Raw genomic sequence first — 23,788 nt, 5'->3', positions numbered from 1 at the left:
GTGGAAACAGCTGCTGTGAGGTTTTGGGGTGGCAGGAGCTCAGTCCATTGAGACTTGGCTTGAGAACCGGATGGTGTCCAGTCAAAGTTTAGCACAGATCAGTGGTACAGAGTGTGGACAGGTAGTTGGAGAGGTGCCAGTGGCAGTGGCAGCCCCATCCCTCCTCAACAACTGCATGTCTATGGGTCCTGTGTGTGCATGCAGAAAGTAACAATGAAATGAAAACACTTCCCCCAAGGGAATTAATAAGGTCATTGTTATTAATATCGTCAGTGAGGCCAGGGTGGCACTACAGAAAAAGGCCATGCGATCATCAAACTAAAAAGGCTTTGCCCTCACTGGAACATAAATGTGCCGAGTAAATCCCACGTCATTCGATTTTGTTATTCTGCATGGATATATGAAAGTTTGGCCCAATGGGGGCACAACGGAAAACATCAGGGGGATAGCAAAGTCATCAGGAAGCATCCTCTGGGGAGCATGAATAGGCAATATCAGTATACCTAATTTTGGATAGACTGGCCAACTGACACTGATACTAGAAGGGCATCATGCTGACCACCCTGGACTAAGCACTACTGCACTCTGTATTATATGATATGATTAGCCAGCAAAGAAGTCACAGGCACAGGACATTATTTTTTTTGACTGCACAGAGACAGTCAATGTAATTACTCCCTGGTATATGAGCTTGAACATTATCAGTTGAAATTTTAATTTATGTCACAGCTGCTTAACTTAGATTCCAACACACTCATAATAATATTCATACCAGAAAAAGGACGGCATTGGCAATGAATCAGTAGTGATGCCAAGATGTGATTGCACTGCCTGGGCTTAAAGATAACTGAAGAGATTTAACTGTCTGTGAAGTAAAGAGCACCAAATAGATATGTTCTCTTTGCACTTTTCATGCTTATGCTTGCACATTATCTGTTTGTACGTTGTGTGTGTTTCATGAGCTGGAATGTATAATAAGTGCATTATGTGTTGACTTGACTGTCAACATTATTATTTGTTTAAACCATGAATCATGCTAAAAATTAACATGTTAATTAAAATATGTAATGTAGAAATGTCTTAACCAAGAGTTACATCACTTTTGCTTTGTATTTATATGTATGTGCACAGCTTTACTTTCAAAACTGTTATCTACCTTGCAGTAAATAATACCTTAGCTGAGCTCCATCCATTCTCAAGCTATTGACTTTTCATGTCAACCTGCCCAAGGGATTAATGGAGCAAAATAAACTGCAAAAGAGCGACAAAAAGGGCTTGTGACACCGTTTGCTTCGGAATGGAAATCTATGTGTGCCTTTCACAGAGGAAAAAGTCCCTTGGCGCCTAAGTCCGATCCCCCCCATTTCATGCTTTGTCAACTCCCGGATGGAGTCATTCCAGACTGCGAGGACTCAGAGTTAAGCGACGTGAAGGCTTGATATCACAAAGCCAGAGGGAGGAAGTATGGATCAGCTATAGCGTATTAACCCTGAAGACCTCAATTAGGCAGAGGCTGGCCTCCACCTGACTCAGACACAAACAGATATGGTCCAGCAGAATGCTATCATTGAATACCATTCATTTACAGCGGCCATTTCCGAGTGAGTTCATACTGACAGCCTGAGGCCTCAATCCACATCACCTGACATGAATTCTTATGACGTGATATTGTAAATATGGAAATCGTGCAGCATGGTAAGTGACCTCTAAGATGATACACAGCAAACCACAAATGTTCTTCTGGATGCAGAACAGCCTGCTGACAAAAGCCTTGCAGGAACAATCTAAATAATGGGTTACATGTTTAAATACTGTGAATCATCATGACATTAGTGAAGATTGAGCTTCCATCTATCTCCAGAGACCTCTGAGGTTCAAGTCTCTTGGCTGCTCCGGACAAAAATGAATCGTTCATCGATCTTGTGCCACATGGGCTGCTGTAACAGTCTGCTGGCATGATCTCCGTTTTTAAATCTCACCTGAAAATCCATTTCTATAGATTGCTTCCTGTAGCAGTTAGTATCCTTTGTTGCCTCATCACTGAACTTAATGATGCCATTTTATTGATTTTTTTTTTTTTTTTTTTTTTTTTTTTGCGATTATATTGTTTCATTTGTCCATGCAGCTTTACTTTCTCATGCTAAATATCTTTGATGACAATACTGCTATTTTATTACTAACATGTTGTTTTTTTGATACCATAGTTCTGCCATTGTATTACTTTCTTCCTCTGGGATGCTCTTGAATGGTGCTACATTCGTAAAAATGATTATTATCACTGTGGTGCGATCATCGTCGTCCTCTCCTTCACTCTTGCAGTTCAGTCAAGTACTCATTGTAAATTATGAATGCATCAATATTTCAGGCTAATTTGAGAGCAGGGTTATTGCTAGTGTGGCCTATGTGCCAGTTGCGTCCAGCTGTATTAGGTGCAGGACTTGCTGATGAATCAATTATGTGGCTGCCGGTTGGTGAAACGAATGCATACATGCTCTCTGGAAAAGGTCAAGAGCAGCCGTGTGGCAGAGTGGCACGATTAATTCAATAAGAGCCAGCCCTGTGCACCTAAAGGTTACACAAAGAGCGTCGTGTTACAACACCACTGACCGTTTCAGAAAGAAAGAGATGAACTCAAGCTCAATGAAGGTTATGGGGCCTGAAAGAGGAGATTTTGCAGGTTGGCGGTTTGAGGCAAATTAAAGACACAACCACCAGCTGTAACACGACATATAGCAGGCAGCAAAACCTCACTTGTTCACTTGCTTTACAGGTGGATTCGCCACTTGTTGCTATGGATACCATGCACCTATTGCAACAGCATATTTCAAAAGTAATTTACAAATTAAGCGGCCGCTGCTCTATGTAGGTGACATTTCATTGTGATGGACAGGAAATGAAAAGAGGAACAAAGAGGCTAACTTTAGCCACTTTGATATTTCCTGCATGAGCGCATTAGAGTCTGACTCCTTTATCCTCTATCCAGCTGGATGTTCTTTTGTTTCTATGAGCACATTTTCATTTGTGTTTTCTTTTTTTAATAAAACCTTTAAATCAACACATTTTGAGTAATTCCTCTACTCTTCAGGATCACTTTCTGTGCAAGATGCAGTTCACTTGTCAGAGTAAGGGCCCATGTTCAAAGCGTGGAGGGCGACATGTTTGGATGCACTCTAATCCAGTATTAGCCTGCTTGGCTGGTATTCCTCTCCCTCTAGCAAGAGCACATTCCTCATCCCCGAAAGAACACCACAATCATGCATTCAGCAAGCACACACTGTATCTATAGCCCGCATGCTCTCCTCTCCATCGCCTGCTCTCCTCCCTCCTATCTTTTGTGATGAATGACACCCATCTCAGGGCGGTTAACTAATTACTCTCCATTAATCTGAGTCGAGCGGCTGCTGTCAAACTGCCAACTCCGAAACCCTACGACTCTCTTTCACACCCAGCAAAAACCCACCCATCCACCTAACGCACATCAAGCCAGCCAACCAGCCACCGAGGCGAGGCGGGCGGAGAGGCAGCCACGCCAGATGCCGGAGCAGAGCTGGTGTCACCATGGCAATGGGCAGAGCGACAGAGAGCTCCACGCTTACGTAATTAGGCAGTTAGAGGAAATTGAAGAAGCGGCAATCACAGTTCAGTTTGACACAACACAAGAGGTGTGCTATATAAATGATGCATAGAGAATTGTTATACATCCAGATTTGTTTTTCATATATATCCAGGAGGCCCTGCGATCGACTGGCGACCAGTCCAGGGTGTACCCCGCCTCTCACCTGTTGACAGCTGGGATAGGCTCCGGCCCCCCCGCAACCCCGAAAGGGATAGGCGGTATAGAAAATGGATGGAAGGATGGATGGATATATCCAGGAGTTCATATATATTTATTTTGACTATAAAACATACTTCAAACTAGGTATCAAATTTCAATAATGTGAAAAGTGAATATACTAATTTGATGGACTCTGACGTCCAGCATCATCAGTGGCTCTTTTGTATTTTGAACCAGTTTAGATGCATTGTCTGAGCTGTTCTCCTCACAGTAGCAGGTGTAAACATTTATAAGTAAATGTCCTTATGAAACAGGAAACAGTAAGTCACCAACTTTTTAATCTGCTGGAACATCTAATCCAAATAAAAATATGCTTAAAGCAATCTAAGCAATCTAAGGTTTAGAAAATATGAATGTTTCCTGATGAAAGCTAGAAAACATCAATGTCTAAGTGATGTGAGTGTATTAATCCACTGTGAGGACAAAAATGTGTTTACACAGTCACATAAAGGGGCTAGATGGAGAAAACGCTGGTTCGCCACAAGGTCAAGCATTACATTTTAGGGTTCAGACTGTTTTTTTGTTGTAGATCAGGGTTAAGTTTGGGTTTAAGGGTTAGCTAAAGGTTAAGGTTGGGTTGAGGCATGTGGTTTGGGAGAGGGACTGTTAAGTTTTTGAAAAGTCCTCCTCAGTGAGACAAAAAGTTTGCGTGGGTGTTGCTTGTGTACTTACTCAGCCAGCTCCTCAAGGCTCCGGTACACATCATCCTCATTCAGAGCCGTGTCCTCTGATGGAAAGGGTCTGGTACACACACAAACAGACACACACACAGACATAAAGGGTGAGAGAGGGTACAAGATGCTTTATTACTACACACACCACAGTGTCCCAGGTAGAAAAAAATTTGTTCTCTCTGCCAGCTTGTCACTCTCAGCTCCATCACTTCAGCAGCGCAACAGCAGGATGTATTCAACAGAGGACCCCATCAGTCACAAACAACACTGTCAAAACACATCAACAGACTGCTGCTGACAGATAAAAAACATGGCATCTTCCCACATCCAACTTTCTCAGGCATTCAGAGAGGAACAGTCTTTTTTTTTTTTTGTTCCCAGATGGATGGCCAGGTGTCGTATAAATCCTCTCAGGAGGTTTGGGCTGTTTTCAAGGGCCCTCAGGGACAATGTGGAGCAACATAAAATATTGAAAATGACAAGTTTAGAGCCGAAGAGTTGGGGTCTTTTTACACAGCAAAAGTGACCTTCTTTGCTTCTATGTACACATTTTGTTATAAAACAGAATGGTTATGAGACACACTTCAAGATACAATGGCACAAATACATTCATTCAGCCCATTGTACAATAACCTGAATAATTCATCCTCATCCTCTTCTTAAATTCCACATTCCTGCTCACTCAGTGTCAACAAACACAGCAGTGCTGGCGAGCATAAAAATGGATGACTAATCAATTAGCTCATTAAACCGGGTGGATTTATTTCTAATCTTTTTTTTAAAAGAAATCTGCTTTTTGCGAACGTTATTCTGAAGTGCATGAGCAGCTCTCGATTGCCCAAGCGTGTTTATGATGTGCGTCTTTTTTTTCCTTTCACAAGAGCTGATTGCTACAAATTATAGCCTATTAGCTTAATGCTGTGCACAATTGCAGCTCATTAAAATCAGTGAGGTCACGAGCAGCGCTAATCATCAACCACGCTAACGTTACTGAAACAGAAACAGCTTGTACTATTAAAATGAATCCCGAGTGTCTCTAATGTTTATAAGAGATACTCTCAGGCTATCCTCATTAACCTCGACACTGTAAAGATGGCAAAATGTTTTATATTAAAACACACTTTGGGAAAAAACACATACCGTAGAATTATAGGTCATTATCAGCTTTCAAAGTACCCAAATGCCTCAGCAATATGTCTTTTTTCAGTTTAAGGAGTTTATTGTGAGTTTTTAGGCATGTTTTGCTGTGATAGCAGCATGCTGCTGTTACTGTCCTCTCCTCAAGCAATAAATCTTGCACAAAGCAGCAGCCAGCAGTGTTTCCTGCTGCGGTAAACAGCCCTGGCAGGTTGACCTTGACTCCCTCGGTATAATGTAACTACTGAACACATGGTTTGATTCCCTACTGTCAAAGAGCAACTGAACACCCACACGCACACACTCAGAAATCAGCAATTCTTTCTGAACTTGTTTTATTCTCAAGTAAGTCCATTCACAACATCCTCTGCAGTATTGTAATAAATAGCTTGTTATTTATGTGAAATTAACATCACTTTGAAATTTCGGTGCGTCTTGTGGCTGATGTGCCACAGAAATCATGTCAAAAAAAAAAAAAAAAAAAAAAAAGATTATTATTCAGCCTCTGGTTACCAGAAATGTCACCATAGCAGACAAACCACTTCCATTTTGGGAATCCTCAGTATGTTTGGAAGGCATAATAAACCAATGTATTCAACCAGCTCCACTACCCATAGTGTGAAGTGGGACACACCACATTCAAAATGTTCAACCAAAAATTCTTGTTTTTCTGTTGAGACGCACTACATGAAGAGGGATGGATACGTGTACTCGACACTTTCATGATATCCTGGATTATTTTCCACTGGGTGAAATCCCAGGGTTGTAACTGACATCAAAGCCTGATACATGGATACATGGTCCTCAGGTGTGATCCTGGCGTAGGTAAGAAAATCCTTGGGAGTTGATCCCTTTCTCAAGCCTATCTAGCTATCTGAGGTGTCATCAGATCCACCTACAAACTGCAGCACATACATTCAGTTGTTTACAGTACCGGCTGCTTATACTGTACACTGTACCATCACAGCACAATGTGGTCTGAAAGACGTTAGAGCAACCAAGCTGGTAATTGCCAGTCAATCTCAGGTTTCTAACACAGGCTCTAACTCCTCCATTGCTGGGCATAAGTCAGCCCTCTGAGAGAGGGTATCAGCTAGGAACCACGACACTTCCAAGCTTGCATGAGCGGACATATGCAAGAAATGAGCGCAAGGTTTATTTCTTGGTCCACAATTACTATTTCTAAACTGTTTAAATTACAATGGTTAGACATTAAAGGTTGGTGGAGCTGCAAGCAGGTTTACTTCACAAAAAAACAGTTGGCCTGTGAGAACTCTGTGTGTGTCGGTGTATGTGTGCGACCCTGTCTTGTAAAATTATATAACACTGCTTTGTTTTCCTGATTATGTTGTGATGGGAAATGTCAGTGCTGCCTGGATGATATGCACCAGCAATGTTTTCTGTGAGGGGGAGGACATTTTTCTACCACATGCAGGTCATAGAGAGGTGGTCAGTGTGTGTGTGTGTGTGTGTGTGTGTGTGTGTGTGTGTGAGTCTGGAGTTTTTCCTTACCTGAATCAAGATTCGAAGGATTGAGAGTGAAAAGGTTGTACAGACCTTAAAGCCGCTTGAGAAATATTACTTACTAAATAAAGTAAAATAATAAATAAAAACATTCTCTGACTAATAATGGAGGGTGCTGCTGGTGATTGATACCACGCATAACTTCAATGTACTGTAAATGAGTGGATGTTACCATGTGGGAAAGTTCAAGAGAGATGCTGCCACATGAAGGAGAAGAAAGTCAAAAGGAGCGAATGTCTGAGTGTTTGTCCCAGCTGACTGAGAAGTGAGCTGAGAGATGATACGGACAGTTCAGTGTCAGAGACCAGACGTTCAAAGCCCTCATAAAGCACTCTACTCTCTGTAAGCACTGGGCTGTGAAATCCTTTGACTGCGTTTAATCCAGAGATATGATCAGTTGACTGAGACACTTCAATGTGATACGCGTCTTCATAAAGAGCCAACAGCAGTGGCCTGTTGGTGTGTAAAGGCCACATATCACACAAAGTGAAAGTTCAAGTGTCAGTGCAAAAAAAGCAATAAAACAGCAGCTCATCTCATCATTTTAGCTGTGCATATGTGCAGGTTTGTGAGTATGCGTGTGTGCGTCGTGCGAGTGCATCTGTGTGATGCCGCCAATTAGCCTTTGCGTAATTAAAGCACTGGTCACACTTAAACTGTGTGTTAGCCATCAAGTTAATGGATGCTCAGCTAGATTGTCAAAGGTCAGGCGGTCACCCTCAAGCACACACACACACACACACACACACACACACACACACACACACACACACACACACACACACACACACACACGACCATGCACAGAATCCTGCTAGCCTCCACAGTCTTGCCTGATTCATTAAATTTGCATATGTTTCCACGTGTAAGTGGCTGACTTCATTAAAACCTCTGTATTTTCAGGAGCTAATTCCAACCACTGTTATTAAGAAATAATAACACAAAAACTGCCTCATCTGATTGATGTTACTTCCTCACTCACTTTTATGAAGAGAAGCACAGCACAGAAGGTGTTCCACCAGAGTATAATAACACACCCACATCTGATGGCCCCCTACAATGAAATGTGCATTATATTATAAGTTATTAATGGAGTCCCGCAGGGCAAAATTTAATTACATAGTAGTTTGCGGAGAAATGCGCTCGTATCTATTGCCTCGCTGTTGTTTTGCGGAGCCAAGCAATGTCCAATGCTGCCCTTTTCATATTGTTTAAATGGTACAACCAGGTGTAATTGAACTATGTTTATAATTTCATCAGAACTCCGATGATGAGCAGTCTCTTGGCTATTCAGCACTGCTCTATTGTCTTTCCTGCAAGCTCGTTACTTCATGTTTCTCAGGTCTATACGCTGTGTGCGAAGCCACGGCGGATGATGCGGTACTTAGAAAGGTTCTTGTAAGTCAGTGGTTCCCGACCTTTTTCTTTAAGGGACCCCTTTCCTATCATTGAGTATACTGACGACCCCTGACTGAGAGAATTATTATTTTTTTATATTTCATATCATATTCAATATATAACAATAACAATAAAGAACGACTGCTAGACTGTACAATTAACCCAAATGGTGAGTGCAATAATGCAGGACGTTTGTGTAATTTGGATGAATTTGGAGCAGATTACTTCCTGTGAACAATGTAAAACAAATTTTCCTCTTACTATAAGGAACTTTTTATTAACAATTCTCTGTCTTTATTTTATTTTATTTGATTTTATTTTATTTAAAAATCATACATACATAACAGGCTCCTTTTGTGACAAATTCAGTGTTTACTCCTCCCTGATGCTTGGCCAATGTCTTATTGGCTCTTTGTTTTGCTTTCTTTGTTGGTTTTGTTGTGGTCCAGATATTTGTCTTACCACAGCAGACAGACTGTGTCAGTTCAGCGGCTACATTTATGTATGTCAAAGCAAATTTTCTCAGTTTCAATCTCTGTCAGAAGAGTTTCTGTTCCAAACACCTGTCTGTGACGAAAGGATTTCTTTTCTGATGTAACCTGCTGTAAACTGGTGTCTTTCTTCTTCCTTCTGTGCGTCTGTCTCCATTTATGATGGCTATATTGTACTTGGTTCAGCTGTGTATCTCTTTTGTTTGCTTTATTTTACAGCGATTCGATGTATAGAATACATACTGTTCACTTTGTACACTTCCACTTTATTATTTCCAATTGCAAGCTTTATCTCCAAAGTCCTTTAGTAAGTACAGTACATTGAGATTCAGCCAAAAGCAAGCATAAAATTCAAGAATTAATCTATAAAAAATATTAACATTTAGTGGGATTAGAATAATGTTTCTTCCAAGTAAATTATTATTTACAGTTTCCACCAAATTTCATTCAAAGTAACAAGGACATCTTTCATGAACTAATGCATACTTTGGCTCTTCTCCCTCCTTTAGAGGAGCGCGGGGGATTGAATGTGTGGGTTTGTTTGTGTGTTTGTGCCATTATTTCTTTGGTTGTTTGATCTGATTAACCAGATTCATGATCTCAGCAAGGCTTTCCTGATTATTTAAAGGTTAACAATAACAGGGCATTAAAAAAGAAGTTTGTTTTGCATTTAATGATTTTAATAACTGAGGGCCCACGTTTCACTCCCTAATCTTCTCTGGCCCAACTCTTTTTCCCTCCCCCTCCTTACTGTCCTGCCTTTTCTTGGTTAATTGTGCTGGACAATGCTGCAGCGAGCAGCTTCCATTGATCAACTATTGTCAAACTGTAGTACAATACTGTAGTCATTAGGTGTGATCGTATCTCAAATAGCCAGCGTTGGAAGCAGTTCCATGTCCCAGGACACGGTTTTGTTTCTGCAATGGTCAATAAATCGCTGGAGCTCGAGCAAGCTCCATAAACCCTCCCGGTCCTCTGTGAAACCTGGAAATGCAGCTTCATTTCCAAAGCCGCTCTCGCCTGGGAGGGGGTGTATGTGTGCAAAGTAACATATGAGGAAGAGCCATTTTCTTTGCATGTCTGAGTTCATTTCCACGACATTTACGTGTTAAATTACCGCACGCGATGCACTCAAACGGCATGAGTGAAAAATGAGGAGTGAATGTGCAATGTGATAACTGCCTACTAATGTGTGCGGCGTAAATGAGTGGGTGAGGGTGCACACGGGATGAGGACACGGAGGGAAGGAGGAAATGTGCGAACACTGATGCTTTTCCTCCTCCTGCTGTGCACTGCGGCCTCAACTTGTAAGTAAAAACGTCGACACACATGCACATCAAATTGTTTCCCAGTGCTGAGTCCAAAAAAATTGTAAACTACATCTCTCAGCAGCAATGCTGTAAAACGCTATGATTATTATTTCTTATGTATATTTATTACATGGAAGAAGAACCGCAAATTGCTTTTCATTTAGCACTTCACTTCAGGTAGAGCTGAAACAATTAGTCGCTTAATCGATTAGCTGATCAACTAAAATTGAATCTGCAACTACTGTGTCTTGATAAGAAAGTAAGCATTTGGGTCATTTTTGGCAAACAGTCTCCAGCTTCTCAAATGTGTAAGATTTGTTGCTTTTCCATATTTTATGTTGTTGGAAAATTTACAGTAAATCTTCCCATATAACAAAACAAGTAATTTGAAAACATCACCTCTGGCTTTAGGGAATTTTGAATAATAATTTTCACCATAATTGGACATTTTCAGAGACTAAACAACAAAATGTCAGCTGAAAATAATCGTTAGCTGCAGCCCAAAATTCAGCTGCATGTCTTTAAGTAATTAGCCTTCGCTGTAACTATGAGTGTGATATCTTTCTAATTTCTCTTTATATTCCTTACTTTTTCCTTTTCCTTCTTACTTTAATTTACATTACCCATTATTGTTGTTTATCTCATTGTTTTCCTTTGGACACGTGATGCTGTTTTTCTAAGACTATGTATTGTCACAACTTTCTAATCTAATTATATGCAGCTCATGCTTTTTTCTTCTGAACAATGTAAATGAGTAAGCGTACAACAAACAAGAAGAAAAAAGATTTGTAAGAACTGAACTGGCTATAGTTGTGGTATAGATGCACAGTTAATTCCACCCATAGCTGTGCCTTTAATCATTCAAGTATACATCATTCACACATACATATAGTCATAATTTACCTTAAAAGCAATGCTATGGCTACATTTGAAGAGTCATCCAACATCATTCAGTATTCGTTAGACCCAGCCAGCCCAGGATTCTAAAGGACTATCGTTATCTAAACTCCTCCACAAACTTCCTCTTCATCTGCTCTCTGTCTAAATGCTGAGCTGATGTCTCTCGCACTCTGCGACCCTCATCCCATGACACACAGGCCAACAGTGGGGATCAATGGTGAAGTAGGACAGTGAAGCGCGAGAGGGTTGAAGGTTAGAGCGGGGTTAGCCGAGGACAGTGACGATAAGCAGTAGGAAGAGGGTGCTGAATAACAGGAGAGAGGATGACGCAGGCTTATACTGTAGATAAGCTGTGAGAAACACAAGGTCACCTCCCGGGGCACACAAAGTGACGGGAACACGAGGCATCGACGCAAAGAGGATTTGTGGTTTTAGGCAATGAAAAAGAAAAAAGGCTTTTTCATACTGAGGGTTTTTGCAATAAATTATTAAGAGATGAGAGATTGTATGAAAGATGTGGGTTTGGTTACAAAAGATTGAGGAGGGGTTACACGGGGGGGTTCCTCTACCAGCCCGTATAAAACATATACATATATATTAAACTTTATGAATTTTTCAGCCGCCTGAGAGGTGAAACTGAGGGCAAAAAAACACAAACAGAAGCAGAAAAACTCCTGACGGCAAACTTATCTTCATTTTTTTTAATCAACTCAGACTTAAGTGTATGTTAGCTGGACAGTAAGAAAGCACTGTTCAGGGAGATTCAATGAATTATTCAAATTTTAACCGTAATGGTAACAGTGAGGAAGAAAAAAAATAGAGGAGGAGGACATGTTCCTCTGTACTCAGCAGAGATGATGCTCCTGAACTTTAAAGCAGAACTCCTGCTGGTTGCTGAGATCACATGAGGATGTTGACCGGACGAAGGAGAAGATAGTGTACTGTGCATGAATATTTAATTGTGCGTCCAGTGTGTCTCTGAATGTGCATAAGAGCATGTAAAGCAAATGCTCCACTGTCCATTGTCCACCGACACGAGGACAGAGACATGAACTATTGTTGCCTGATTGCAGCGAACAGACATCAAAGACAAGAACAATGAGCATCGACAGAACGTCAATGGACGTGCCTGTGGCACTGTTAGCCCGGGTTTAATTGTCCAGTCATTTTAAAACACAATGGATGGCCTGATGTGGGGTCATTGTCTGGGCATCGAGACCTCCAGTCTGAGCAACTAAAGCCTTAAATTCAGTTTAAATGCTGCTTCAAGTTTGACCATCTATTTCTCACAAGCATCCCAACTTTATGCAAGCGTAACACTAACTCAATGAAGTATCCCTCTTAAGGCGTGCAGAGACACAGGAGACATCCTGTGAGACGCAGAGGTGAAATGATTCAATTTAAATACAGCTGACAAATAAAACAATTATCAAGACAAGAGGTGACCTTTCTAATTGTTACCGGAGTGCTTCCTCTTTTTTTTTTCCTAATTGCTTTTGGGAAGAAATAATGAAGCACCCATCTGAAATTCAGAGGAGGAGAAGCACACCTGTTCCCTCTTACTATGTGGTCTGAGCCTTCACCAGCTGAACGACTGGAAGGTTTTCTGCCTTTTTACTCACTTTAGGAAGCACCTGGGCAGACTTCACTGGTGCCATATTCAACATTTGTAACGTCAAAGTGTGGCTTTGGCTTGCAGATGCAGCAACACCTTTTAAATCACTTCGTCAGTCATCTAGTCAGCTTCATTTGTTCCTATTTCACATTTTGATGCTTTCATCTTACTTAACGCTTGTTCTTATTCAAAGGTGGAATACATGACCACATCATGGTATACCTACATCAACCTGGAGGGCGTGGGTATTCTGTCTAAATGGTGCACTACTTACACGTATGATTTGGTATGTGTTGGAATCATTTGTAGCTTTTGTAAGGCCACTACATAGCTGACAGGGGCTTTCAAGCAAGACAGAAGAGGGCTGACAAGTCCTTAGACCTTTGAATGCAGCTGACCTTGCTCTAAATAGAAGCAGGTAAGAGGACCATTCTGAAAGGGCAATTGGGGTCAGCGAACACCCATGCTGTGTACGTACTCTGCTTGACAGCAACACCCTGTTCATGCAGATCATACAGCACATGGTGGACCTCATTATGAATTTGTCAGCATGTCTGTGCATATGTGTAAATCCTGTACCAACAGCAGTAAGAGACAGACAATTGCCCCAAGCTCCATCAAGCAGCAGTCATAGATATTAACACTGAATATGCACTAATGCCAATACTGAGAATCAACACCTCTGCAGCTCTGCACCTCATTGTTTTGGTCTATAAATTTGCATGGTCGACTCCTTACAGATGTCTCCTTCTCTCTCATATAAAACCACAGGAAGCCTCTTGCAGCATACCAGCTCACACAAGGCTATTGTGCATGAACTGTCTGGGACAAAATAAAGGTAAGCAGAAGCAGAGAAGTCTTTGGTGAAGAGGGTGGAACATGCACCAAGTTAAGAGGCCCAGACGCTGTCCTTGCAAGTTGGAGGGAAAAAACACAGCTAGAAGGTGACTGGAGACTGGTCTTGCATTCATCAGGTGGTGGGAATGATTTTAATGTTTATTTTGTGATTTTATAGTTGTTCATTCAATGCAACATCACCCACAAGGGGGCATGCCTCCTACACCAGATGCCGACAAAAAGGGGGGATGCACATTTATCATGGTGAAATGTGGAGAAGGCAACTTTTTTTTGGCAGAAAGTGTACCAGACAAAGATAGAAACTTCAAAGGCCAATATAAGCCTATAATAGAAGTATTGTGGTGATACATCCCCTTAAGAGAATATAGTTCAGTGTATTATTTAATAACCTTAATCAATGTTTTCTTGGTCAGGCCCCGAGCAACATTTGACCTTACTACTACGTCACACTTAATTGATTCCCACGAGGCAGTTGTATTTTCATGTCCACTTCAGAGGTCAGATGCTTGTTCCTCATTTGAAGCCCAATTATTAAAACCCCTTCTTTGGAAATCAGGCTTGTGAAAACATCATATTCCTTTTGTGATAAAACTGGATTCATAAGCCTCTGGCCTCTCACCTCTGACCCACAGTTTGAGAATATGAACTTTCAGTTTACTATTTAATCTTTGTTTTGATTGCTGAGATCAGAGAATGAGAAAGTCCAGTGTGATCCACACTGAGGTCAAATGAGCGTTTTTGACACCTCGCAGCAAAATGGTCAGCGTGGACAGGCGCTGAACTAACCAGCAGTCAGCAGGTTGTGTTGTCTTTATTAATGACAGCGGACCTGTTCTCTCTCTTTCCTCTCCCTCTCTTTTCTCACCCTTCATTTCTTGGCACGACTCCTGATGGGCGCGCTCCATCAACTCATTACTCAGACGAATAAAATGGCCTTTAATGTGGTGCCGGTGAGCCACCAAGCTCCAAGCAGATTGAGCAAATGAAGAGAAATCAGACGCTCATTCCAGGCCTGATAAAGGTGTGTGAAGGATTTTCTCTGCTTCACATTATCTGTGTAAAATGTACAATGTAGTACTCTGACTCAGACAGTAGTGCTACTAAATATGAACATAAATAGTGCACTAGAGTACCGTTTGAGTGACAGATGGAAATGTGTTGTGGATTATGTCGGGCCCTGCAAGATAACAGTGGCTAAAAGCTGCAGCTAATTGCCTAAAAATGTAAATTGACTTTTAAATGAGCAGCAGATGTTAATAGCCACCTCTATCTTAATATAGGCCTACAAGCAAATGTGGAATACGTTCGTGCAAAAGGATTCTCTGACACTGACACCGTTGAGTGCTTTGGCTGTTCAAATAATAAATGAAAGAGTTACAAATGAGACACATACCTGATGCCTTTGATTTGTGCGATGCTGTGGTGGGAAATTCTTGACAGAGCAGAGATGACCTGAAATAAACAAAAAGATAAACGTCACACAAACAAATCAGCTACAGTTTCTTTCACCTTTCTTTATATAATAACAATATAATTCTTTGTTGTTACCATTTTATTTACACTTCATTTGAGATGTTTGTTTCTGGTTTATTCTGCCTGTCTTATTTTACATCCATCTAATGGGCATCCGATGAAAAAAGGTTAGGGTTAGGGTTGGAAAAAACAAAGCAAAACAGTAACAAAATGATACATAATAAAAGAGAGAGAGTGATAAATGGTCAAAGGCAGTAATCAACTATGAAAGTAACTGGAAAACAAACTGTCAGAGTCAATAATCAACAACCATAAATAACTAAAAGATGAACCAACAGAGGCAATGACCGAGTATAATGATAACTAAAAGATAGACGGTTACAAAGGTAAGATATTTAGAGAGGAAGAGAAATGATCAAACTAAGAGGAAAACATGTTCGTATCTATTCATATTCTCTGTTCTTCAAGGGTGATTATCGAGCACTGCTTGCATGTTTCTCATCAACCCCTCTCAGGCATATGCAGCGCCACACAGGACTGTGTGTAAACATAATGCGGGCCACCATGTTAATGGTGACATCCAAAGACATGTGGTGCACGGTCATGGATCAGTGGGTACCACAATGGTAAGATTATACCCCAACATACAAACACGTGCAGTCACGCACTTGACCCTCCTCATATTCTCCTTATTTTTCTTATATCTTGTTTTGTTTGCTAACCTCCATACTTTGCCTTGTTTTCTCCATCTTTTTAATAGAAGATGGTTAAATGCGTGACTGTATTTAAGATGATTTAACACTGCTTATGAGTCACATGCAAGAGGGCTTATGGCAGAGGACTACAGATGGTGAGCTTGCATGATCTACAGAGTCTAGTTCAGGAAGATGATGGGACCACCATCCCAAAACACACACACACACACGAACACACCAAAACACAAACCCTGCCTGCTACGCCTCATTACCCACTCCTGGGTGTATTTCGGCTTGCAACACCATGGCAATGCCAGATGTCTCCTCGACAGGGAGGAGAAAATTGTTATCTCAACCCCTCTTCCTTGGCAGGTGCGTCATCTACAGCCTCTCATCAAACTCCCTCTTGTCTAAACACACAATGCAGCATCGCTGCGCTTGTGGTATTTAACATTGAAGATGGGCCGATGCTAATAGCTGCTGTGAAGAAGACCACCACTTTAGGAGTACTTTCATTGAAGCACTCTTGACCAAAACCTTTCAATCTCTCTATTCAAGTTGTTCTCATGTTTAACATAATCATTTGTGAAGAGTGGTGGATTTATGGAGTATGTATACAACTCATTCATTTACATCTCACTACTCCATGGAGGGAAACCTCAGCAGAGGCTATTGACCAGGATGATAAGAGGTTATATCTCTGGGTCTCTAAAGACCCGTGTAATAGGCAGTCGAGTTCATGCTTTGTGGTTCCAATATGGGGCCAGTCCACCATTACACACCTCCTTAACATATATTCTAACTGCACTTTGGAGAAAGAGACCAAAAAGAAAAAAGAGAGACAGACAAAGGCAGCGAAAGAGGAAGTGAAGAGCAGAGAATAGATTGTTAATTTAGCCAATGGTGAGGGTCTTTAATAAATCACTGTGGATAAACCCATTGTGCTGCCGGGTGGCAATGTGCCCACCTGGCCTCGCTACAAGGAGGGATCACATATGGCACACTGCCCCAGTATCATTATTGGCTCAATTTTTTTTGTCTTATTACCCTTTATTGCCTTTGTGTGTGTGTGTGTGTGTGTGTGTGTGTGTGTGTGTGTGTGTGTGTGTGTGTGTGTGTGTGTGTGTGTAATGCAAAATGTGAATGAAACAGCTGCTTGGATGGACGGATGGATAGACACTTTAATCGCAGTTCCTATTTAATGCTGTGTCGTGTGATCAGCTGTGGTCAGATCCGGCTCAACACAGCTGGTTTCTGCCAGGTCTGTCCAGGTTCAAAGGATAGCGGGGCTGCTGGCTTCAAGCCAGAGAGGTCACAGCAGGGCCAAAGCCCGCTTGGCCTGGGGAGACAAGGCGTGAGCATGCCAACGCTGATCATGCTAGCATGACTTCCACACATCATTGGGTAAAGTCTATTAAGATTAAATCTCGAGTTTCCTTAACATTGAGGAGTCTGTTGTCATTTTTGTTATGTCCGTGTCAGACTCCATAATGTGAAAAACATCTCAAGACAGGGAGCGCGAGCACTTCGTGACTCCCTCTGGCTTTGGGAAGAAATGCTAATTTGCAATCTGTTTTCAGGGCAGCTGAGGAAGTAAAAATTTGTTCTCATATTGTGGGAAGTTTCTAAAATGCCAATTACATTTCTTACTTATCTATTTACATACAGCTACAGTTTCGCTTCAGACAAAGTTGATGTGAATACAGGGTAGTATTTATTTAACCACTGAAAGGAAGACTCCACTAAAAAGCTATCTAGAATTGCCGTCTTTCTAAGCCTGAGGCAGTGAGTGATACTTAAAAGATTTTCAGTGGAGTGTCCCTTTGATTGCTGATCTTTTTAAAACACTTTTTTTGGAGCTGCCTTCTTTTATCTGCCTCATAATGCCACTCGTCTTACTTTCCAGCATCTGCTCAAAGGTGGCCTGTCTGCCTGATTGTGCTTTCCTCTCTCTCTCTCTCTCTCTCTCTCTACCCATGTTTCTGTTTCCCTTTCTGCCTTTAATACACTCTCTTCACCCTCTTCTGATCCTTGGGTTCAGTCAAAGCCTTTGAGTCTCTACACATTATTAATTTCCCTCTCATCTTGTACTCCCCAGGGGGTCTTAACTCTGGGGCTAGCCAGAGAATAAAGCCTCTTTCACCCCTCTAGGAATCAGGAAAAGACAAGTCACACGAAGGAGTGGTAGCTTGGATTTCTAAAGCCCCAAACCAATATCTCACCTTAATCACCACCCCACAGTTCCTGGCATCCCGTAACCCACACCTGACCCTTCCTGTCAGTCAAGAGGACGTAACTGACAGCATATGTTAAGTCAGACAGCCTCACTGATGCTCACAGCTTCTGCACGAGACTGACATGCAAAATTTACAATCCATTTATGGAGAAGAAGTTTGTATGCATGCAAGGCGTGTGTGTGTGTGTGTGTGTGTGTGTGTGTGTGTGTGTGTGTGTGTGTGTGTGTGTGTGTGAGTGTGTGTGTGGAGGGGGAAGTGAAGGGGGAGGGGGCAGGGATAACAACTGCATCCATGGATTAACTGGGAGGCAAAGCCAAGTGTTTGCAAACACACGCCACCCTTACACATCTCCAGACTCGCCACATGTGGCCTCTGTCCCAGCTGAGGCCGAGTGAGGCCTCATGTGACCGCCCTGCAGCCAATCAGAGGACCTACAGGACCTTGTTACCCCTGGCAACCAGGCTGGACTGAATATGCATGGCCATCAATTACAAGTCAAATGAAATGAAATCTGCGGCCATATGCTATTAACAGTAGGAGGGCGGGGCTGTGATTTGATTAACATCTGAAAACATGAAGAAGAGGACTATTGACAGTCCATCACAAAACACACCCCGATGCCAATTCTGTTTACATCTCATGCAGTCATGACCTGATTATATCTGCACCGCAAATCAATGCATGTGATGGAAGTCACCCGACACAGAGGCTGAATTAATGAAAAATTCATCACATTACTGTTATGCTTTTCCTCCTTTCACTCTGTCGGCTGTTCCTTCAGCAGCTAAGTCCCCGATAGTGTGAGATATTTATGAAGTATTCACACTTTGATAGGACAGCATTGCTCTGCTTATGCCAGCCTGCCAAAGTGGTAGGCATGAAGCAAAGGGGGCACAGAGTGGGAGAGCCGAGAACAGATGGCCGAGTGGGAACCCTGCGTGCCCAACATCAATAATAAACAGACAGAGGAGAGACGGCTGAGCCTGTCTGTGTGTGTGTGTGTGTGTGTGTGTGTGTGTGTGTGTGTGTGTGTGTGTGTGTGTGTGTGTGTGTGCGTGTCCCACTGTCCCACTGCCTCCGGGAGTTTCTGCCTTTTACAAACCTTCTCTCATTTTCTGCCTTTTTTTTTCATTTTGGCTCAGTCTCTCTTTCTTCTCTCCCTTTCAGTTTTTTCACAGATTTCACACATATAAATGTCTAAAATATTGCATATTGCAACGTTAAAATACACAAAACTTCAACTGAAATAAAAGATAGACTAAAATTAATACAGATCCTGACAGACGTAAATCAAACATAACCAAACAATAATGCACATGCAGACTTCTACCCTCTTGATAAAAGTGAAAGTTAAAAATGCAGCACAAACCCAAATCTCATGGGATGTGTTTGAGTGCCCATACTACTACATCTCTAATGGGTTCTTGTGTACCTTGTCTATTGCACTACATGATTGCTGTGCAAGAGCATACATGAATGACTGTGGTTAGTTTTCGAGCATCAGCTCATGTTAAAGTTGCTGAATGCCACCAGGAGCTGGGCCTGTGCAAATCCTGATTGCAGTCAGATTGGCACCTGTCGCACTGCACTAAATCCCCTCAAAGTAGACCTCCCAGCTGCTTGATTACAGGGGATTTTACTGCGTATGTCCAAGCAAGAAAAGCCTCTGAGTTGGCCCGAAGGACCAGAAAGAGTGCTGCTGACCCGAAGACCCCATTTACTATCCATGCCAGACAAAATGGCTGAAAGCTGACAAAGGGCATCCAGACCACAGACAAAATGTACAGAGTTCCTACTTATGTAACTGAATGAAAATGTAGGTTGGCTTAACATATTGCAAATAGTGCTTAATGCTTTTGGAAAAGTTGGCCAGATTTCCATGCTTTTCCGAAATGAAATATTGACGTGAATATGTGCCTACAGATCAATTTTAGAGCTTATTTAGCTTTAGGACCTGAAACATTGATTTGATGTGAACCTGTGCTGCTTGAGGGAAAAAGGGCAACAGTGGCTAATATGTGCAAATTGTACTCAATAGATCGCGTCAGCCTGGTCAGCACCTGCCAATGTGCTCCAGCCATGTCCATGACCTGTCCCATTTCACGCTAAATCATCATACATGGGCTTGCTCACCTATGCGTGACTGTGCCTGTGTGTCACAGCATGTTTTTACATGTGTGCATCGGCACACACACGCACTCAAGCTGGAACGTATTCCCCTGTGTGGTTCACGAGTGTACACGCACAGGCATAAATAAGCACAGGCACATAGAGAGATCAATGGTGTGCTAGCCTGCAGAGCATGCAGTATTGGAAAAAGGGTCCATCTCTACCAGGCCCTGTTAGAGATGGGGCTTAGGAGAAGCTGATCCAGGTGTCTAAGGTCTAGATAAGAGGATGATGACGACAAAAAAATGGGGATGGAGCAACAGAAAAAGGACAAAAAGAAACATAGAGTCAAAACGTATTGGTACAGCGATATGCTGGCTATGAATATGGGCTGTAAAGGCTTGTCATGTAATTGCATCTATATTTGGTGAGAAGTGCTGGACAAGTCAGGCCTGTAATAGCGCAGCAGGACAGTGATCCTCCACATACAGACTAACCCAAACAAGCAGTTTAATGGCCAAACTGTGAATTGTTCTTTTATTGATGTGTTTTACCGCTAAAGAGCAGGCTGAAGGCAAAAAGTCCCTGAAAGTAAGCAAGAGGAGAACGTGGAGGCATCACAGACCTGGCAGAGCATCGCCAAAGAAGATATTATTGGCTGCAAAGCCAATACGGACCCTGTTAACCAATCCAAAGACTTCATTACTCAGAACTCCTAAAACTCATCTGCCATGGATGTAACTGCCCTGTCAAACTAACGCTGAAAGTCAGCACTTTAACTGTCGAGACATTATCTGAGTTCACATCCAATGTGCTCCACTTACTAAAAACGTCTTAACACTTAAAGGCTGAATGCTGTCTGACTGCTCTGTAAAATGCAGAACAGCAGGAGATGCCATGGATTTACTCTCTTTGAGTGCAGCATTTCTTTTTACCATAAAGCAAGTTAAACGGTTTGGTTAAGAGGTTGACAGAAACACTGCCTGAACGGCTCTGTGATACCACTGAGTAAAACTACACTTAAGCTGTCTGAGCCAAGCAGCATTAATAATCCTTCTAAAAGTGGCTCAGATCAAACAACAGTAGCACAAAAAAGATGCTGCTTTGCTCAACAGCAACAGCACCGGCTCACTTATGAGCTTATTTTGTCGCGAAGCCAGTCCATTCATAATGAATGAGGAGGCGACACGTTGAAAGTGTCGCATCAGTGTTTGGGCTCGAGGCTCAGCAAGTAGGTGGGAGGTTTCGGGAGTCTGGGGGTGGTGAGAGGAAGTAGCGGGCCTCTGGTGACTCAGCAGCAGGAGTCGCTCCCACAGAACAGACTTCTCACTGTTATCACTGTTGAATCTGGTTTTAGCCTTGAAATGAGTCAGTTCAAAAGTAGTTTTGCTAAGTTGTAATATATAACCTTAACTGAGCAGAAATGTCAAATATTTTCTGGCACCAGCTTCTCAAATGTTAGAATTTATTTTCGCATTTTGTTTAAATGTCTATGTTGGGATTCAGGAGTGTATGTGTGTGTATGCCTCATCCCTATGGACAATTTGAGGTGAGAGTTCAATAAAATGTTAATCATCGGCTTGGGTGTGGCTGTGATGTGATAAACGAGAGGCTGAAGGAAGCCTGAACCACTTGGAGCCTGAAGGCTTCTATCAGAGAGGTGAGTAAACAAACCCCTCCATCCCCTCTCACATTTGAGTCTGCCTCTTCATCTCATCCTGCAGGCACACAATGCCTGACCCACCTAGAGGGGCGTCACGGCGAGCATGATGGCAACAGGACGACTTTGCACTCAGCAATTCATGGATGACGCCCGCGTTTACACATGTTTGAACAAAACAGCTCTTCAGGGACATGGTGGCAGCTGACAAAACAGTAAACAGTGTGAACGAGCGATGTAGGACAAACCCCTCCCCTGTAGATGAATTCTTAAACCGGACTGCGCCGATGCCTTCCGCAAAACCACAGAGGCAGAGCACAGCGCATGAAATTGTCTCACAATGAGCTGACAATGCAAGCGTGACTGAGAGTGAGAGCTGAGCCAACACAAGAAAGGAAAAACAAATGACTAAAATTCATCTGTGGGCCGCATTTTCATTCGAAAATCACTACACAGGGTGGGTTATCAATTCAGGAGCAACTTCTCCAGCTTATCCTGCAGTTAGAAATGAGGCAATCTGTCCACTGCTGCTTCTCCAACAGAACGGCAGGTCAGTTCCTTGAAATATTACTCATGATCTCGACCCACTGCTGAGAGAAATCACACCCCTCCTCAAAGTGCTGAAAAGGCTCCACTAAAATAGAATGTGAAAAAGTGTGTACGTGTGCACAAGCATGAGTCTATCTGACTGCCTGTGTGTTTGGGTTGGCCCAGATTTTTTTTTGCCTCTTCCCAAACATGTGTTTGACATTTGCATGCATGAGTGACTGAATCTCCCGCTGTGATGAACATTTCCCAAGTGTCATGCTATGTTTTACAGACTTTTATCAGCTATTACAAACCATCCAACCTACTGGACTGTCACTGACATCTTAACCAGTGCCGCATGCAAAGGTGCATACAGGGTCATCTATGACAGACTGAGTTAAGAATAACGCTTTAATATCATGCATGGTTAAGCTGAAAAGTCAGAAAATCAGAGGAACTGCAATCATGTTTGTGACGTGTTATGTGTCTGTAATTGGGATCTGTGGATTAGACCAATATATCAGCATCCATGTTGGCAGACGTGCAAGAAACAACTTGCAGAGCGGTCAACATGGCAGCATTTATATGTACTTCTGGCTTAGTCTCTCGCCATGTCAGAGATGATTTGAATGATGATCTAACTATTTCAGGAATGGCGTTTGTCTGTCAGTTTGCTTGTTAATCAGCTCACTGCTCCAGTCCAAACTGCAAAATATCAACAAACGGATCCCCTCAAATTTTCTGTAGTGATACCAGCAGGTCAAAGTTTTCACTTATGTTGTGAAACATTTCAACATCTACGAGATGGAGTGTCAAAAAAATTTTGCAGAGACATTCATGGTCTGTAATGTCTTGACAACTATTGGGCGGACTGCTCTGAACTTTGGAACACACATTCTTGTGCCCCTCAGAATGAATTTGGATCACTTCAGTGATCCCACGACTTTTCATTTAGCACCACCATCAAGCCAAATTTTGTATCTGTATATTAGATTCATGACCAAATAACAGCAAAACTAATGACATTCCCATCAGCCTCAGCTGGACTTGTATTTGATAATAATTAGCTTGCTAACAAGATGCTGAACCTGGTAAACATCATACCAATTATACGATGGAGTTATGCAATCTGTTCAGTGTTGCCTCTCCAACAAAACCGCAGGTCACTTCCTTGCACTCTTACTAAAGGTTAGACCTGTTATACTGTGGATCAGAGGGAAAACCGGAGAGTAAGTGCAAAATACATAATACCCTTTGGCGTTGTTTTTGTTGCACAGCTCTGCCTCAAGATGTTGCATTTTGAATGGATCAATGATTTCAATGCATTTAAAAGTTAAGTTTGAT

The 23,788-nt window shown here is 42.1% G+C and overlaps 1 protein-coding gene across 9 annotated transcripts in view; it reads right to left on the bottom strand.

Moving 5' to 3' along the window:
* vav2 (vav 2 guanine nucleotide exchange factor) overlaps positions 1 to 23,788 on the bottom strand; it is a 196,972-nt gene that overhangs the window by 50,412 nt on the left and 122,772 nt on the right. For all 9 annotated transcript variants that reach the window (XM_070989069.1, XM_070989071.1, XM_070989072.1 and 6 more), the window contains exons 3-4: positions 15,136 to 15,194; positions 4,508 to 4,576 (exon numbers count right to left, since the gene is read on the bottom strand). In XM_070989069.1, coding sequence (XP_070845170.1) covers positions 4,508 to 4,576; positions 15,136 to 15,194 — 128 coding nt within the window. The remainder of the gene's footprint in view (positions 1 to 4,507; positions 4,577 to 15,135; positions 15,195 to 23,788) is intronic.

The sequence above is a fragment of the Chaetodon trifascialis genome, chromosome 20, assembly GCF_039877785.1.
Source record: "Chaetodon trifascialis isolate fChaTrf1 chromosome 20, fChaTrf1.hap1, whole genome shotgun sequence".
Taxonomy (NCBI): domain Eukaryota; kingdom Metazoa; phylum Chordata; class Actinopteri; order Chaetodontiformes; family Chaetodontidae; genus Chaetodon; species Chaetodon trifascialis.
This window is presented reverse-complemented; position numbering and strand designations above follow the sequence as displayed.